The sequence below is a fragment of the Schistocerca cancellata genome, chromosome 8 (genome assembly GCF_023864275.1).
Source record: "Schistocerca cancellata isolate TAMUIC-IGC-003103 chromosome 8, iqSchCanc2.1, whole genome shotgun sequence".
In the NCBI taxonomy this organism is placed as follows: Eukaryota; Metazoa; Arthropoda; class Insecta; order Orthoptera; family Acrididae; genus Schistocerca; species Schistocerca cancellata.
The window spans coordinates 151913574-151928531 of record NC_064633.1 but is presented as its reverse complement, the minus strand read 5'-3'; the positions used below and the strand labels follow the sequence as shown (position 1 = coordinate 151928531).

Sequence of the window (14958 nt, the reverse complement as noted above, 5' to 3'; positions counted from 1 at the left end):
GCAAGAGCGCTATTTTTCGTGGTGCAAGGGGCAAACACCCCACGTGGTACCTGTCACTTTTTGTGTTAATAACTATACAAAAGTTTCTGACGAAATACAATATGAAAAACGCCGTACCAACTCGCACACTTTACCCGGAATGTTGCCTTTTGCGACCGGTACGGTTTTCCTGTCTCGTGTAACAATACATTGGCGTACCGTTTCCGCCTGGAGTTTACTCGCCTGCAGGGTGCGAGAGACAGCGCGATTACACTTCGCACAACTTGGCACAGTTTTCTGAAGATGATCGTAGCATCCTTGCCTAATGACAATGGGTCTTTGTGAGGCTTGTACAGCCGCGCGGATACCAGTCTAATTCGCATGGGCCACGAAGTTGCAGGTTGAGCGAGTTCGGTGTTCCGTACACCTCGCCTTGCTTTCTGACATAGGTAACCACCACGTTTCCTTAGAACGGGGAGCGCGCCCGCTCGGCCACTGAAAGCGAGTGATGCCGCGCAGCGTGGTCACTGAGTGTTGGGAAACGGGTGGGGCTCACACATTTTTGTCACGCCCATGTAGTGTTCGACTGTCTCAACAAGCTCCCTGGCTGAGTAATAGCAACGTAATTGGAGCTAGATGTGGACGGTTTCCTGTTTAGACACGAACTTCAGAGTCTGTCTGGTTTACTCGAGTCGGACATTCTGGACACAACCCTCAAATCTAGACAGGATACTACCATTTGATATGAAAACACTAATGTCACATTTGTTTCCATCTCCTTTTAACACAAATCTCAGATATAATAGAGTACTTATAATAATACAGCTTTCACGACTATCTATGTAAAATGGGTTGTATGGTACAGAGTCTCATGTGAATCAATAGTCCTGCACATAATCTTAAAATTTCACGGAAGGTTGCTCTACTGTGTGGGCAAGATTTTCGTTCAATCGGAACTAACTTGCGTACTAGATTACATAATCGTCGTATGTTTGAGGAACCACAAGACCCATATCGAAGATAAGTACTTTCCCCCTCTCAGATAACGAAAGCGTATTTAAGTTCACATCTCCGCTTATTTTCTCTCTAGTGATTGTTCCATCGAAACAAGGTTATGTAACGACGACAATTCATTGATCCTTAACGTCGCAACTATATCTTGCTCGACAGTGCCAATGACATCCAGTCCTATTGTCGGTGACGACCGTTTCCCTAAAGGAAGCGTGCTTCGACATTCTGTGTTAGACTTATGTAAATATTGTTTGGTGTATGTCGAGATTTGAACTGATTGTGGGTTGTGTTGATGAGGCGGAGAGGAAGAATCATTCAGATGTTTGTATAATCAAGGTCGGATAACCCTCAAACAAACGATATTCATTTGGGCCATTGTAACAATTTAACACTGATCAGTGCAGCTTGACGATTCGATTTAAGTCTGGCTCAGATTGCTACTCGGAACCTAGCGTGCTGTGCACAATAGTGTACGAGTAACTTCACAATGTTATCAGAGGCTGCTGAATCTTTATACAGTGCCGGTGAACATCCGTGTCAGATTTTTTTTTTTTTTTTCTAGCATCATCGGAATCACCCTTCTGAAACGGAAATGTGGTTAGGATGCGGGACTCGTACTGGGTTGCAAACGATTGCTTTCTCTGTAGTTTTCCTGTATCACACGAAACGAATATTGGATTCTGTTTGAAATACGGCCATGGTTTTTCCTCTCAGTTCAGATGTGGACGATGACCCTTCATAAAGTTGCTAGCAGTAAAAAAACGGCGTATCACTTTCCGAAGAAGAAACATGTCGGTATATCCACACAGTGAGTATGTACCTAGAGTCCGAGCTGACCACACCGACATACGCTGCGTCTCAGGTTACCACTGGTACTTTTATCAAACTACCTACTCACGGATACTTCCCACACGTTCTCATGCTTCGATGTGGTGTACCTGTTCATTAGACTGGGTGACATTTCACTATTAATTGTCGGAAAATTTAATCATAGTGTACAACTCATTCTTTAAAGAAACTCGGTTGCATTTTGTTGCATTTTGACACCTCTGCTCATCTTACGATCTTATCAACGATCACAAAATTTTTATTATTAGTAATGTAGGTCTGAAGTAAGCATGGGAAAAGAAATATGTTAGTAACTAGAATACTGGAACCGTGTCATAGCTTCCTCGTAGATATCACTTTCGAATCTAACGACAAGATATTCAGTTTGGTTTTTCGCTGAAGACCTAAGCTGAGTCATCCACATTTGAACAAATTCCACGGTAAACAGGTAACAATGCACTGAGACACAGAATTCGTCTGAAGGAAATGTTTGTCTCCAATATGAATGAATGTCTCCAATATGAAAAATCATGGTGTCATTTCTGTACTATATACTAAACAAGAGATGCAATTATGTGATGATCAGAATGAAATGGAAGAAAAAAAAAGGCAAGGGAGGAACTCGTAACTGAGCTAGGAATGTAAAGCAAGAGGAGTACGTTTTTATAAAATAGTAAGAGTAATTCACAACAATTATTATAACATATAAAATATATCATAAACATAGTGAAAGAAATTGTGAAGCTTTCATCTGCTTCTGGGTTTCTTAGATCACTGAAAGAACGGTTTTGTTAATGCAAAGTAATACCCCGCTTCTGTTTAAAGCTTCACAACTTCATTCCTTTTGCTGCGCCTCTAATTCGTTCACTTGTGTCATGTGACCAGAACGATACCATGGCGTCCTGGCGTCCAATCACAGAACCTGCGCAAGTGGCGCCTCTGTGACGGCACTGTGAACTAATGCGTCTAGTATGTCTACCCGCCCGGACAGTGTATCGTGTATTTATGTACATGTGTATGGCGTGTGTCTGCAGAAGAGCTTACGGATGCAACGGGCCACTGCACTACTGTGCATGCGCTATACTACGTTCAGAAATGTCTATAGCAGCAGTGCATTCCAAAAGACTGCAGAAAGTACCGTGGGAAATACTTGTTTTTTTTTTTTACTATACATGCATGCAGCTCAAATTACTTCTACAGCTATGCGTATGAAAATGGAATAGAAGCACAAAAAATTAATGTTTCTTTCTCTACGTTCCAGATACATAAAAAAAGAACAGTATGTGAAAAGAAACGAGCAGAAGTGAAAGGACTCCACTGCTTTTGATTTCCACCTTGTTTATTGGAGTTGCTGGGCGTTATCCGAGAGCCGAGTGAACTGTCAAGGATATCGGAAGGCTGTTCTGGAAAGGGAGAAACAGAGACAAAGAAACTAAACGTACGATAGAGAGAAGATGAACAACAAATGCTGCAATAGTAATAAAATCGTCAGTAATGATACACTACAGCTCTTGAGCAACAATTCAGTCATTATGTAACATTAGAGATGTCACCAACAGTACGCAACTAAATACTCTTAAGACAGCGTGTGATCACAGGGTAGATACTTGGAAGATATTGGCTACTAGCCACAAATACAGTTCACAAATAGGCATCAGTGCAACTTAAAACTTAAGAACTCTACAGTTTGCTATAGAATGTGCACACTAGATTATGTTACCAAAAGTAAATTAAAAATACTGGGGACAGAAAACATAAACCAAAATCTACATTACGTAAATATACTCTTTACTCTACGCTTAAGTTTCAATTCTGCACAAATAAAGACTAAAATCTAAGAAAAGTGTGCTTCATCTTGATGGAAAAGTAGGAACTACCTTCTTCCTGTTATAGATGATAGACGTACGTCAAGAAACAGCACCGTCTGCATGATTTTAATTGTTATTTTTAGCGGTTTGAAGGTCTGAATTTAAGTTGAACATTTTATAGCTTTGTTTCTTTACTACAAAAATGTTTCAGGAATAGTCTGAAAATTATTTCAATTAATGTACTCGAGGCTTACTATAAAAGGGAAGAACGTCTATAATTTTCTTTTATAGACGGTGTTAAACACATTTGACTCTTCAATGGGTATTAGTTTCATGACACAAATAAAACATAAAATAGAAAATAAAGAAAAATTTGTTTGAACCTATCGTTTAAAATGTTTGGAGTTTTGAGCAGTTGCATAGTTCTATACTTACGTGCAGAAGTCCAAAGCTAGAAATGGAAAAGTTAACGAGAACAACAGGGAAATTAAATATTATTTTACTGAATACAGGCTAACATTTGTATCTTTACGTAAATGTATAACGTGAAAAGTTATTTAGTTAACTGCGTGAAACTTGGATTCCTTGTGACTAGGCAAGTTTAAGTTCTGAAACGGAAGCTCCTCTTGATGACAGTAAGAAGCAGGATAGTCGATACTGCCTACAGGAAGTCAGCTGTCAGCAGTGAACATGCGACACAGAAGCAGGAGCCTCGATCGACGTGCAAGCCTTGGCAGTGTTATCGGCTTCGCCTTGTTCGTCTGTCAGCGTAGACAGACACGGTATGCTCCGCCCTTCACCTTTGTACCTAATGCGTGCATCCTTCTAGTATCCAAACAGGTATCAACCCTTAAGTATTTAATGTTGTTATGAAAAGCGCAATAGCTCCCATTTCATAACGTGTGATGTTACGTAAATAACCTCAATAGACCTACGCTGCGCTCTTAGTGCGCTTGTTAATACTGTTGGAGGTTTTACGAATACAATAGAGGTTGACTCGTCCACTGTGTCGTTGAGAAACAATTTTGTTAAGTGTTTCCGTGTTTTTGACTGCCCATATCATAAATGACTTTCAGAACGTATTGTTTGGGCAGTAGGCGTTATACGAAAGTGATACACACCGCAAATATGTGTGACGGAACAGGCTCCATCAATAATGAGAACGAAGGGAAACTAGTTAATGAACACTAGTGATAAGCATCGAAGCCAACCGCTGTTATCCAATGCCAGAGAACATAAGTAACAGTAAAATGTAGTAGTACACAACAAAGTGTTTATTTTACGTCTATGAGCATATTTCTCGCTACTTTTGCCGTACATGCGCACAAACGTTCACACACGAGAACAAATTTGCTCATTGACGAACACAGTGTGCTTTAGGTAACCAGAATCTAGAATTGCTGTTATCTGTTATATAACCAGGGTGCCAGTACGATCCGCCAACACTTTACATATTTTCCAACAAGGCAATCTATAAAGAAAAAAATCTAATAGATGAGAAGTCAAGCGCTTGACTATTTCACTAAGTACTGCCCTCTTCTAAAATTTAATCATATTTCTATGAAATCAATTCTCTGTCTTACCTTCATCTCACTCAGTTTCTTGCAAAAATGATTTGCTTTCCTTACTGTATGTTGCAAAAATTACTTCCGATTTTCTTACTGTATGAAACACAATCTATCGAAAGAAGTAAATGCTAGTGTTCCTCAAATCATCAAATACCAGGGAAAGATTTAATAAAATTATACTGGTATGCTGTCTGTACTAACTTCAATACCCTAATTTTAGGTTGTAATTAAGAGAAGGCAGGTTGTCTCGTTTTCATTGCTGAAAAACTTAACAAATGAAGACAGAGGAAATTTAAGTTAATGATAACAGAATACGGCAATGTAAGTAGTAACCTTTTAAGATGGTGTATTAAAATAGAGAAACGAAGTGAGGTTAAATAACTTAGTTACTGAATTATTGGTAAAAAATTTTAAAAGAGTGTGTATGCTGTTGCCTTCCTCCGAGTTCTGAACTGATTCATTGAGCCAGTTACAGTGGAACTCGCAGTCTCAGAATTTGACGTGGAGTCCGAACTGCAGTGCAGCTCGGTATTTTTCACATCAATAAACATCGCCAGGTGTGGAAGAGGTGACATAGAAAAATCCTGTACCTGATTAGACATAGTATCACAGCTCTTTCATTGCATGGTCCAACTCCACCATACTGTTGCACATTTCGAGCTCTTGGTATTATTCACTGAAGAAATATACTAATGCAAAACAAAAAAGCACATATTAAACAGTGAGCTAAGAGTATGTGTAAATCTAGCATTAAAAGATAGAGTACGTAAAAACCACCAAATAGTCCTTAACCATTATACTAGAAAGAAGTAGTTGTTGTAACACTACATCAGATTCATGGAATGTCGGCGAAAATGAAATAATACTTTACTGAACTGTAATTCCTACTGAATCAATACAGTAATGATGGGTGGTCTATACACGAAGTATGTGACAACTTAACAGCAATATGCACTGAAATGAAAATTTTTCCATGACAGTGGTAACTGGCAAACTTGTGAAAGTGAGTACTGGTTTAAGACAGAGTCACAGTTAAAATAATGGTATACACATGACAGACCGATTTTTAATGGCTGTTACTGTTGTTTTCTTCAGTCGTATGACTGGTTCGTTGCTGCTTAGCAGGCTTGACCACCTTCTGCAAGCCTCTTCATCTCTGCATAGGTACTGCAGTTAACATCTATTTGAAACTGTTTCCTATGTTCAGACCTTGGTCTTTCTCTACAGCTGCAGACACACACACAAACGCACACACACAAATTCCCAACCCACTTCCTAATTCACAATTACTTAATGCTGTAGGATGTGTTCTATCAATTCGTTCCTTCTTCTAACGAAATTGTGGCACAGTTTTGCCCCGGTTGATTTGATACATTCTCATTAGTTTTTTGAGAACATTTTAAAAGTTTCAAGTGAGCGAGTATTCAGTAGGACATATAGGCAGGCAGGGAAGACCACCGCCCAATACAGATAAGATCTCCCATAGTGCAGCGCCCCAACAGGGCCTATTTTTAACAACTCAAAGGTGGCAGGTGGAGAACTACTGTTTTGCCGAGTCCTGGAATATGCTGTTGTTAACAGAACATTGAAAGCAGAGCTTCATCTAAGTACACCGCCGAAAACAGATAAAATCTTAAAGGGAGGTGACAATCCTGGAGTTAGGCACCTCTGAAGTCATGGGACGCTGCCAAACTCAGGCACTAAAAGAAAACAAATGTTTAACACAATATACAGTCTGACAATTATTGGACTGAATGAGAAAAAACATAAATTAGTTACGAACTACGACGTGCATACATTTTATTCAACATGTAAACGTCACTCCACATATTCGGATTTAGGTTATGACTTGTTCTATATGTTTGCCATCATTGACGATTATGTGGCGCAGACGAATAGTGAAAATCTGCTTGACCCGCCGAAGTGCCGGAACATCGATGATCTCCTGAATGGCTGTTTTCAGCTCAGCAATACTTTCGGGGTTATTTCCGTACATCTTGTCCACAACACTTCCCACAAAAAGGAGTCAAATGTGTACAGATCCGGAGAATACGGTGGCCAATCCAGGCCCATGCCAGAATGCGGTCCCCAAGGTGCTCCTCCAGAACATAAAACACTACCCTGCTCCGATGTGGTCGAGCTCCGTCCTGCGTTAACCACATGTTCTCGAAATGAGGTTCACTTTGGATATTGGGGATGAAATCATCTTCTAAAACCTCCACGTACCGTTCGTTAGTCACCGTGCCATCAAAGAATATCGCACAGATTATTCCGAGACTGGACATTGCACAGTCATCCGTTGAGGGTGAAGAGAGTTCTCGATCGTGAAATGCGGATTCTCAGTCCCCTAAATGCGCGAATTTTGCTTGTTAACGAACCCATCCAAATAAAACTGGGCTTCGTCGCTAATGCGCATACTAATTGCCAACATGCACCGCTGCCAACCGAGCAGTTTGGATGTCCTAACGTAAACCGTTCATAGGTTATGATGATTTTTTTCATGTAGCCAGGTCTGGATAAAATAAATAATTTAGGACTCATAGAGAGAAACTCGTCTGTGCTGGCGAGTTCCCATCTCATGTGCCATAGACAGCAACTTAAAAGAGACCAGAACACAGTTTTTCAGCACCTAGTATTAGCAAGCGTGAAACATGAGTTACGGAAAGACACAACATTTTTTCGAGGGATCTTTGTAGGACGGGGCTCGTAATATCCATAGCTCAGGAAGTGGAAATGATGTAAAGAACGAAAAGCGCAAAAACACAAGTCTACGTTTTAGGAATCAGATGGCGCAAAATCACTTCTCCCCCAGACTCTTCTTCGTCAAGATCCGCCACCACCACATTTCTCTTCGACAAGATGAGGAGTGGACTTGGAAAATCTTCTGATTGAGTTGAACTTACTGGCAGACACAACGAATGACTAATTTTACAGTGACTTCAGTCTTCAACTGCAGATTAATATAGTGAGATGTAGCTGCGACAGCAAGACGAGGTGTAAGGACAGTAAAAGCATTTTTAGTTTTTAGTTTCAGTAAATTCAGGCTTCATTCGGAAGATTTGCATGGAGATTTGAGAATCAATATGCCTCCGTCTCTGGCCACAGATGCAAGCATAGCCTATACACTACCTTAGCACTGCCTGCCTTTAGTACTAACACTACGACTTCACAGTACGACTTCATGGATATAATTGCTTTAAACCGATACGCAATTACTAGAATCAGAGCCCACCTCCCTTAACCAGAACTGTCAAGATATTAGTCTAGATTGTCAATGTATTTTCAGAATATTTATTATCCACTTTGATGTAATATGATGTAATGAAGTGAGTTAATTGTGATTCTTGTATAATGTTGTAGTTAATGATGTCCTTATTCATTAATTTGGAGGACAATGATTAATTAAATCAGATCATCAGAACTAATTTGCATGCCTATAATCAACATATGGAACCATGCTCTTACAAACTGCTTATCGTTCACTTTCCAATCCACACAAATTGCCTCCAGGAAACAATTTACAATATTTAAATTTTTTTCAACGTTAATAAACTCCTCTGTTACAGAAATGATTTTCTTTCTGTTGTAAGTCTGAATTTTATACCCTGTCTACTTTTGCCGTCATGCTACTTTGCTGCATAAGTAGAAGGGAAAATTAAATGAAAATGAGGCAGATGAAAAATGAAACTAAGTTAACTGTTTACCCTTTTAAAAGTAACCGCTGTAACTTTAATCTATCTATCCCACTGTGTGGCGAGACGGTCAGTCCCTTCATGGATAAATATTTGCGGTCGCCTAGGGAACCATGATCGTACCCATTTGAGGACATATTCGCCCGAAGCAAATCGGCGACCACCAATGTCTTTCCTCAGGGCTCAAGACATAAGGAAATCGTATCATATGAGACTGGGTCTGTATGAGTGTGGAGTGTGTATGGCCTTCCCAGCAAAACTTCTGCAGCCCCACTTGTTGATAGGGCTGTTTCGACTATGTTGAAAAGGTTTCACTGTGAAGCCCTTCCACATCCTCCGAACAACACCGATCTCTCCCTATGCGATATCCACATTTTTGTAGATGTGAAGGACGATATTCGCTCCAGTCGATTTGCTTCGGACGAAGATACAGTCATGGTTCTGTACACAACCGCAAACATTTTTCCATGAAGGCATTGACTATCTGTATCACAGTGATATAAATGTACTAACAGTTATGGCGATTACTTTCAAAATAATAAACAGTTCAAAAAATGTTCAAATGTGTGTGAAATCTTATGGGACTTAACTGCTAAGGTCATCAGTCCCTAAGCTTACACACTACTTAACCTAAGTTAACCTAAGGACAAACACAGACACCCATGCCCGAGGGAGGACTCGAACCTTCGCCAGGACCAGCCGCACAGTTCGTGACTGCAGCGCCCTAGACCGCTAGGCTAATCCCGTGCGGCAATAAACAGTTTACTTCCTTTTTTCCAACTGTCTTGTTTTTCTTTGATTGTTCCTTACAGAAAAACTCATCGACTACTCCTAGTGTCTCACACTGCCTGATTTAATATGACTGCATTCCATCACATTTGTTTTACTTTTGTTGTTAATCATCTTATAACCTCATTCCAAGATACTATCTATTCCCTTCAGTCATAGTTGTAAGTCCGTTGCAGTCTCTAATAGAAGCACAGTTTCATCAGCGAACCTCAAAGTCTTTATCTATTTTCCTTGAACTTCTGCTTTATTTTCAAAATTTGTTCAAAAATGGTTCAAATGGCTCTGAGCACTATGAGACTTAACTTCTGAGGTCATCCGTCCCCTATAACTTAGAACTACTTACATCTAACTAACCTAAGGACATCGCACACATCCACGCCCGAGGCAGGATTCGAACCTGCGACCGTAGCGATCGCGCGGTTCCAGACTGTAGCCCCTAGAACCGCTCGGCCACTCCGGCCGGCTCAAAATTTGTCATAGCTTCTTTAGTTTTTGCTAAGTCTACATTATCAAAAGCTTCCTGTAAGTCCAGAAGCTCTGTAAACGTATGTGTACTTTTCTTTAGCCTGTCTTCTAAAACATCGTAGGGATCGCGTGTTCCTGCATTTCTCCAGAACGTAAACTAATCTTCCCCGGGGTTTGTTTCTACCAGTTTTTCCATTCTTGTGTCAATAAATGGAGTCAGTATATTGCAACCATGACCTACTACAACACCTGTTTCGTCATCACTGGCTCTCTGAAGGATCTCAGTAATTCCGAGGGTATGTCCTCTTCTTCTTTCGACTTCAGTGTTTCTGAGCTCTGTCACATTCTTCTAGCGATATTATATCTCCCATTCCATCGTCATCTACATCCTCTTCTGTTCCTGTAATATCGTCAAATGCAATTTATTTCCCCGTATGTATACCTTATATGTCTTCCAACCCCTCATCCTTTCCTTCTTTTCCATATACACTGTTGATGTTCATACGAGTGTTTCTTTATTTTTTATGCTTTTCTAGTACGTCCATAGTCATTCTTCCCTTTACAGCCTTGAATTTCTCTTACAGCCACTGGTGTTTTGTCACTTTGAACTTCCTGTTAATCTCATTTCTAGCCGTTGTTTTTATTCCCGTTGCCTGCTTCATGTTCTGCATGTTTATATTTCTCCTATCGTCATTTAGATTAAGTATCTCAACAACCTTTGGATCTGCCAAATTAGCTACGTACTATCTTCCTAATTTCTTACGTTTCTGCAACTACATCATTTTAATATACACTAATAACCAATAAATTATTTTACAGTTTAAAATATGGTTTAGAAACCTCTGTCTTCTACTTACACAATTTATTTAAACCTTCCGATACTCAAGGTCTCTTATACGAATACAACCTTCTTTCAAGAATTTTCTAACTACGAATTAACAATGATTAAATGGTGCTCGGTCCAAAAGCCTACCAGCTTGTTTCCTCTTCCATTTCTCTCTCCAAGTTCAAGTTCTCCTACTGTTTTGACGTCTCTTCTTTTCTCTACTGTCGATTTCCAGTCGACCAATGTGTCTCCTTTAAATATCTATTATCTCACCACACATTCTTTTAGTATTTCCGCCATCTGCGGAGCTATTAGACTTCTATGAATGAGCCAAAACATTGTGACCACTGCGCACCATGACGTTGGATGCTTGCTGGTGGCGTTGCGGGCACGTGACGTGGTAACGAAAGTATTTAAGCGGAGCAGACACGGACGGGGATCATCCTAGCGAAGATATGGGAAGCAAATGAGGAGATAAGTGACTATATATGTACTTTAGGCTCACCGGCCATTTGACCATCTTCTTCTGAGCGGATGCACAAAAAGTGCCCGAACTCTTACGGGAATCAGCAGTAAAGGCGCAAGTAATGAGTATAATGGGCAGGGGCACTATGAGTATAGTGCGGGACAATAAGTTGCGAATGTGGGTCTCACGGGAGGCGTACCAGTGATAGGTCCCTGCAGTCGCACTATCCTCTGTGTCCTCGCTGGTTCAGATGGATAAAGCGTCTGCTATGTAAGTAGGGGATCCCGGGCTCGATCTCAGTTGGGGTAAACGTTTTCAACTGTCCCCGTTGACTTATATCAACGCCTGTATCCAGTTAGGGGTATTCATTTCATTGCAATTTCATAAGTGACTATGACAAAGGGCATATTATTATCACACAGAGCCCGTGGACGAGTACCTCGGAAATGGGGAAATTGGTCGAATGTTCTTCTGCTACTGACGTGAGCACCTACGGAAGGAGGTAGGATGACTACCACTACAGCGCTAAATAGCTGGACGTCCACGACTTTTCATACAACGTGGCGTTCGGACGATTATCTGCTGTGTAGAGAGTGATTTGTGGCATCTCTGACCCATCAGGTTTCAACCATCGATCTGTGGTAACCTGTCGGCTCTTCCGGTCAGCCGGGCGTGGTTCTAGGCGCTTCAGTCCGCAACCGCGCTGCTGCTACGATCGCAGGTTCGAATCCTGCCTCGGGTATGGATGTGTGTGATGTCCTTAGGTTAGTTAGGTTTAAGTAGTTCTAAGTCTAGGGGACTGATGACCTCAGTACAGAGCGCCATGGACGCAAGCTGGTGGGAGCAGTATTACGCTACGGGAGAAGCTCTCGAGCGCTTGCATAGTACCTGTGAGTAATCCAAAACCCACTGACAGCTGCGAACCACCTGTATTCCTTCATGCTTGTGTCTTGCCCAACAGCGATGTCATCTTTTAGCAGTGTAATTGTCGGAGCCAGAATCGTGCTGTAGTGGCTGGGGCAGCATTATAGTAAACTCACGTTGATGTCTGGGAAACCAAATTCGCCTTACGTAAATCCTAAGGTACCCATGTGGGTCCCAATCGGGTGTCATCCCTACACACGCAAATCAGTTATTTACACGAATTACATGACCTATGCATGGACATCTAATGCCGCATCTCTCCAAAAACCTACCAATAAACTGTCGGATCCGTGATACGCAGAATTAGAGATGTATTTCATCCCAAAGACGAACAAATAAGCTGTTAAGCAGGTGGCCATAATGCTTTGGCTCAGCAGAGTATAAACTTGTTCTATTGTGGCGGGCGTTTGATTCGTTTCCATTTTGGCTACCATAATGCGTCCACTACGCTATTCATAGTAGCTTACTCGCATTCCGTCCGCCCCAGTAGCTGAGTGGTCAGCGTGACGGATTGCCGTCCTCCGGGCCCGGGTTCGATTCCCGGCTGGGTCGGAGATTTTCTCCGCTCAGGGACTGGGTGTTGTGTTGTGTTCATCATCATTTCATCCCCATCCGGCGTGCAGGTCGCCCAATGTGGCGCCGAATGTAATAAGACCTGCGCCAAGGCGGCCGGACCTGCCCCGCGAGGGGCCTCCCGGCCAATGACGCCAAACGCTCATCATCATCATCACTCGCATTCCTATTTTCTTATTTATCATTAGACTTGCTCCTGCTTCACCCCTATTAGATACTGCGTTAATGCGCAGTTTATCGCAAGACAAGCGTCTTCCATCTGTACAGCATTATCTTAGAGAAATGATATTACCAATTTAGGTAGGATGTCGCCGATCTTCTAACGCAGCTCGATTCTAAATAAAACGTAATCCAAGCCGTTTGGAATACGTAAATGCGCCTGTCGAATAAACTGTATTCCTTTGTTAGATTTTGTATTTTGTCGCATACGCTGCAATGAGTCTGTGCTAATGAATGCCCTGTCCGCATTGTGTTACATCGACATCAGTTTGTAAATAGGAGATATTTGTACGTGTACTGTAATTTCACCAATTGGAGAAAATGCTCTATAAAACATTATATGCAATAATACGTCTGCTGTCAGTCGAACAATGTTAGCGTCACAAAACAAGATACATAAATTAAAATTACAGTAAACAGCCTATATAAAAAGGCGGCCTGAATCAGAAAACGTTGCGAGATCTAGGAATCGTTGTATAGTGTGGTGAAATTAAGTAGGCCACAAGGATATATGCAGACGTAGCATAACTGTGTGACCATGCCGTCAACCATGGGCTTGTAAATATTAACATCATGACTCTACATATTAACTGTCTCTACCTGCAGTGTATATGCAGCTCTCCTACTAACCACACTCAAGATTCTCTTGAGAACGTCCATCCCTCGGAAAGAGCTCACATTGTCCTCCAAATTACCCTCTTCTCATTACCAAAACCAGTCCCCAGTTTCTTGTCTTGTGTATCACTGTTTTCTAAGATCTGCTTATGGCAGGAACTCCAAAGTCTGTCTTTTCAGATAAATGAAACTGTTACCAAAACTGGATTCAGTATTCTCTCCACACCTTGTAATAATCTCCTTGCCTACGTCCATTTTTCTCATAACGATGCCCATTCTACCGAGAAATTGTATCTAGAGTTGGAGTCAAGCATTTAGGAGATCGCATGCAGTTGAACCATGGCGTTTCCGATATCTTTTCATCGGTACACTACATAAGCGATTCTGGCATCCACTTACAAGTCATTATCATGCGCATACTCCACCAATATCTAGATTGAAGTGCTTGAAGAACTTTTTACAGTCAACATCCGTACTAAATAAAGCAGTCAAGGAAGCCAGAGGAAAACCGCGTGCAGCCAAAGTAAGTTATCTCCAAGCAGGGGTAAAGCCAGTAGAATGCTTACCAGCTGGGCACAACTTAGACTGGCCCTCATGGATCTCCCTGAACAGTTAATGAACGGGCGCTGGCAAAGCTACAAAGAACCTAATCTAATGCGGATACTTACAGAGGCTAATACTGTGTGAATGAGAAATACAGAAAGAGAAACATCTGTCTTAATGTTGCCCTGAATGGCCCCGATTCCTGCAGCGAGGAGCAGTTATACATTTCTGGGCAAAGACTACATGGTTTCAATTTTGTGTATATATATATATATATATATATATATATATATATATATATATATATATATAGACACACACAGGGTGTTACGAATAGGTTCGGCCAAACTTTAAGAAAACATTCCTCACAAACAAAAAAAGAAAATATGTTATGTGGACATGTGTCCGGAAACGCTTACTTTCCATGTTAGAGCTCATTTTATTACTTCTCTTCAAATCACATTAATCATGGAATGGAAACACACAGCAACAGAACGTACCAGCGTGATTCCAAAAACTTTGTTACAGGAAATGTTCAAAATGTCCTCCGTTAGCGAGGATACACGCATCCACCCTCCGTCGCATGGAATCCCTGAATCCCTGATGCGCTGATGCAGCCCTGGAGAATGGCGTATTGTATCACAGCCGTCCA

The 14958-nt window shown here is 41.2% G+C and overlaps 1 protein-coding gene across 1 annotated transcript in view; it reads right to left on the bottom strand.

Annotated features, from left to right (window-relative positions):
• Positions 1-14958, bottom strand: part of LOC126095432 (uncharacterized) — a 133128-nt gene that overhangs the window by 84023 nt on the left and 34147 nt on the right. Inside the window, exon 3 of the mRNA XM_049910226.1 lies at positions 3153-3221. Within this exon, the coding sequence (XP_049766183.1) occupies positions 3153-3221 (69 nt within the window). The remainder of the gene's footprint in view (positions 1-3152; positions 3222-14958) is intronic.